Raw genomic sequence first — 5354 nt, 5'->3', positions numbered from 1 at the left:
AAAAGAGCCTCTCTGATTAACCAGCTCCTGCAGGTTGTTTTTCACGCCACTAAAGTACTGCTCAATCTCACTCTTCTGCCCGCCGTACCTGTATTCATAATATGCCTCCAAATACCTATTATATCTCATAGATTCAATGCTATGCCACCTCGAATTTTCATCACTAAAATATATAGCCTTGTCGGCTTGAGGGTGAACAAACTGTGATCTCTCCTCACACTTTCCCTCCACCATCTCCCTGTGCTTTGTGGACAGCAGGTCCAGGTCGCTCCTGTACGTAGAGAGGAGTCTCTCCACAGGACCCAGGCTTTGGTTCCCTCCCAGTCTCACCTGGTGAATCAGCAGCTGGATGTGGAAGGCTGCCCCGTTCACCCAGGCCTTCAGAGCCTGGTTGGTCATGTGTCCGTCCCTCACCTAGGAGAGAGGGAGTGAGTGAGTGAGTGAGGTAGATAGATAGATAGATAGATAGATAGATAGATAGATAGATAGATAGATAGATAGATAGATAGATAGATAGATAGATAGATAGATAGATAGATAGATAGATAGATAGATAGATAGATAGATAGATAGATAGATAGATAGATAGATAGATGGATAGATAGAGTGTGCCTCCCTCACCATGGAGTTCTTCAGCTTGGTGATGGCGGTGCTCAGTTGGCCCTCGATCCGCTTGAGGTCGCTCACCAGCTCGGCTGTGTTGTCTAAATGCATGGTGCATCTCTTCAGGCACTCGTCGATCTGATCCCAGACCTCGGAGGCCTTCTCCTCTGCAAACACACATCTCAGAGCGTCTTTCATGCTCTCCTCAGGCGGACTGAAGGAAACGATATCAATGAGGATGGCGATGGCGAGCGCTCCGAGGCCCACCAGCTCAACACCTGACAAACCAGCTAGCTTCTCCACTAGGCTCTTGGTCCAGTCTGCAGCACAGTCACCCGCCGCCATTCTCCTCTGCTCGTAGTGTCTTCTCAGGTGGTCTGAAGAATTCAGACTAGATAGATAGATAGATAGATAGATAGATAGATAGATAGATAGATAGATAGATAGATAGATAGATAGATAGATAGATAGATAGATAGATAGATAGATAGGTAGGTAGGTAGGTAGGTAGGTAGGTAGGTAGGTAGGTAGGTAGGTAGGTAGGTAGGTAGGTAGGTAGGTAGGTAGGTAGGTAGGTAGGTAGGTAGGTAGGTAGGTAGGTAGGTAGATAGATAGATAGATAGATAGATAGATAGATAGATAGATAGATAGATAGATAGATAGATAGATAGATAGATAGATAGATAGATAGATAGATAGATAGATAGATAGATAGATAGATAGATAGATAGATAGATAGATAGATAGATAGATAGATAGATAGATAGATAGATAGATAGATAGATAGATAGATAGATAGATAGATAGATAGATAGATAGATAGATAGATAGATAGATAGATAGATAGATAGATAGATAGATAGATAGATAGATAGATAGATAGATAGATAGATAGATAGATAGATAGATACTTTATTTATATGGAAATTGAGTTATCCAGTAGCTCATGCAGTCAGTCAACAAGCAGCACAATCATCCATTGTTTATCCATTTTATTGTTATAAAATGGATAAATAATGAATGTCAGGGTGTTGTGGTCTGATGGCTGTGAGGACAAAGGATGCTCTGTACCTGGAGAACATCTTGAGGTTTCTGTTGACGGTCATATCTGGTCCCTTGCTCAGACGATCCACAAACTGCTCCACGCTGTTAATACGATTACCCATCTTCCTGCTTTCAGGGCCAGATCAAAGATGGAGGGGGAAGATTTCTGTGTCAAACTGCAACACACAAAAACAACAAACAGTAAACATTTCATTCAAATTTCCAGACCCTCTGTAAAAATGAAATGAAGTAAGATGGTCTGTTAGGACCAGGCTATTACTAGTCAATGGTTACATTGAAATGTGTCTTTCCGCATATCCCTTCTCGAGTTACCACACTTCGGAGGGGGTCAGAGCGCAGGGTAAGCCGTAGTACAGCGCCCTTGGAGTAGTTTGTAATAAACCAGGAACCAGAGACCTCATGGTTACCGGGAGGAACCAGATACCTCATGGTTACTGGGAGGAGGAACCAGAGACCTCATGGTTACAGGGAGGAGGAACCAGAGACCTCATGGTTACTGGGAGAAGGAACCAGAGACCTCATGGTTACTGGGAGGAGGAACCAGAGACCTCATGGTTACAGGGAGGAAGTACCAGAGACCTCATGGTTACTGGGAGGAACCAGAGACCTCATGGTTACTGGGAGGAACCAGAGACCTCATGGTTACTGGGAGGAAGTACCAGATACCTCATGGTTACTGGGAGGAACCAGAGACCTCATGGTTACTGGGAGGAACCAGAGACCTCATGGTTACTGGGAGGAGGAACCAGAGACCTCATGGTTACTGGGAGGAACCAGAGACCTCATGGTCACTGGGAGGAGGAACAAGAGACCTCATGGTTACTGGGAGGAGGAACCATAGACCTCATGGTTACTGGGAGGAGGAACCAGAGACCTCATGGTTACTGGGAGGAGGAACCAGAGACCTCATGGTTACTGGGAGGAGGAACCAGAGACCTCATGGTTACTGGGAGAAGGAACCAGAGACCTCATGGTTACTGGGAGAACCAGAGACCTCATGGTTACTGGGAGGAACCAGAGACATCATGGTTACTGGGAGGAGGAACCAGAGACCTCATGATTACTGGGAGGAACCAGAGACCTCATGGTTACTGGGAGGAGGAACCAGAGACCTCATGGTTACTGGGAGGAACCAGAGACCTCATGGTTACTGGGAGGAGGAACCAGAGACCTCATGGTTACTGGGAGGAACCAGAGACCTCATAGTTACTGGGACGAGGAACCAGAGACCTCATGGTTACTGGGAGGAGGAACCAGATACCTCATGGTTACTGGGAGGAGGAACCAGAGACCTCGTGGTTACTGGGAGGAGGAACCAGAGACCTCATGGTTACTGGGAGGAGGATCCAGAGACCTCATGGTTACTGGGAGGAGGAACCAGATACCTCATGGTTACTGGGAGGAGGAACCAGAGACCTCATGGTTACTGGGAGGAGGAACCAGAGACCTCTTGGTTACTGGGGGGAGGAACCAGATACCTCATGGTTACTGGGAGGAGGAACCAGAAACCTCATGGTTGCTGGGAGGAGGAACCAGAAACCTCATGGTTACTGGGAGGAGGAACCAGAAACCTCATGGTTACTGGGAGGAGGAACCAGAGACCTCATGGTTACTGGGAGGAGGAACCAGAGACCTCATGGTTACTGGGAGGAGGAACCAGAGACCTCATGGTTACTGGTAGGCCACCTTCCCTCTCCTACCACCCAAAGACGACCAGGGAAGATCGGTGACGCTGGAGAGACAGCTGACCTCTAGGAGAGTCTGGCGCGGGCGAAACGGACCAGCAACCTCTCAGAGTTTGATTTTGATTTATTAGGATCCCCATTAGCAACACACCAGAGTGAGAGCTAGTCTTTCTGGGGTCCGAAACATACAATATAGACAACAGACAATCACTTCTTTGACATTATGTCAAAGCGAAATAGACAAATAATAACAACAATATAACACATCACTGTGATTTAAAAACATCTTCATTACAAATATAACAAAAGAAAAGAAAAGATAAGAAAGCTACAAAAAGAAATGAAAACCTTAAAAATGTATACATTACATATCACCTCTCAGCGTAAGAAGGCAGAAGAAGGCAGAAGAAGGCAGAAGAAGGCAGAAGAAGGCAGGAAGCCTCACGAGCCCAGTTTATTAAAGACCGTTATCGCATCGCCAAATTACTCCTTGGGGAAGTGAAGTCATGGTTACTGGGAGGAGGAACCAGAGACCTCATGGTTACAGGGAGGAGGAACCAGAGACCTCATGGTTACTGGGAGAAGGAACCAGAGACCTCATGGTTACTGGGAGGAGGAACCAGAGACCTCATGGTTACAGGGAGGAAGTACCAGAGACCTCATGGTTACTGGGAGGAACCAGAGACCTCATGGTTACTGGGAGGAACCAGAGACCTCATGGTTACTGGGAGGAAGTACCAGATACCTCATGGTTACTGGGAGGAACCAGAGACCTCATGGTTACTGGGAGGAACCAGAGACCTCATGGTTACTGGGAGGAGGAACCAGAGACCTCATGGTTACTGGGAGGAACCAGAGACCTCATGGTCACTGGGAGGAGGAACAAGAGACCTCATGGTTACTGGGAGGAGGAACCATAGACCTCATGGTTACTGGGAGGAGGAACCAGAGACCTCATGGTTACTGGGAGGAGGAACCAGAGACCTCATGGTTACTGGGAGGAGGAACCAGAGACCTCATGGTTACTGGGAGAAGGAACCAGAGACCTCATGGTTACTGGGAGAACCAGAGACCTCATGGTTACTGGGAGGAACCAGAGACATCATGGTTACTGGGAGGAGGAACCAGAGACCTCATGATTACTGGGAGGAACCAGAGACCTCATGGTTACTGGGAGGAGGAACCAGAGACCTCATGGTTACTGGGAGGAACCAGAGACCTCATGGTTACTGGGAGGAGGAACCAGAGACCTCATGGTTACTGGGAGGAACCAGAGACCTCATAGTTACTGGGACGAGGAACCAGAGACCTCATGGTTACTGGGAGGAGGAACCAGATACCTCATGGTTACTGGGAGGAGGAACCAGAGACCTCGTGGTTACTGGGAGGAGGAACCAGAGACCTCATGGTTACTGGGAGGAGGATCCAGAGACCTCATGGTTACTGGGAGGAGGAACCAGATACCTCATGGTTACTGGGAGGAGGAACCAGAGACCTCATGGTTACTGGGAGGAGGAACCAGAGACCTCTTGGTTACTGGGGGGAGGAACCAGATACCTCATGGTTACTGGGAGGAGGAACCAGAAACCTCATGGTTGCTGGGAGGAGGAACCAGAAACCTCATGGTTACTGGGAGGAGGAACCAGAAACCTCATGGTTACTGGGAGGAGGAACCAGAGACCTCATGGTTACTGGGAGGAGGAACCAGAGACCTCATGGTTACTGGGAGGAGGAACCAGAGACCTCATGGTTACTGGTAGGCCACCTTCCCTCTCCTACCACCCAAAGACGACCAGGGAAGATCGGTGACGCTGGAGAGACAGCTGACCTCTAGGAGAGTCTGGCGCGGGCGAAACGGACCAGCAACCTCTCAGAGTTTGATTTTGATTTATTAGGATCCCCATTAGCAACACACCAGAGTGAGAGCTAGTCTTTCTGGGGTCCGAAACATACAATATAGACAACAGACAATCACTTCTTTGACATTATGTCAAAGCGAAA

General features: G+C 47.9%; 1 protein-coding gene across 1 annotated transcript in view; it reads right to left on the bottom strand.

Moving 5' to 3' along the window:
- LOC307262955 (uncharacterized protein) overlaps positions 1-5354 on the bottom strand; it is a gene marked incomplete at its 3' end in the record, with an annotated part of 11547 nt that overhangs the window by 3833 nt on the left and 2360 nt on the right. The window contains exons 2-4 of the mRNA XM_080043976.1: positions 1675-1823; positions 622-994; positions 9-414 (exon numbers count right to left, since the gene is read on the bottom strand). Coding sequence (XP_079900102.1) covers positions 9-414; positions 622-994; positions 1675-1769 — 874 coding nt within the window. The 5' untranslated portion in view covers positions 1770-1823. The remainder of the gene's footprint in view (positions 1-8; positions 415-621; positions 995-1674; positions 1824-5354) is intronic.

This window comes from Ammodytes marinus (assembly GCF_949987685.1).
Source record: "Ammodytes marinus genome assembly, chromosome: 16".
NCBI lineage: Eukaryota > Metazoa > Chordata > Actinopteri > Uranoscopiformes > Ammodytidae > Ammodytes > Ammodytes marinus.
Note: the sequence above shows the minus strand (reverse complement) of the source record. Positions and strands in the feature narration are given on the sequence as shown.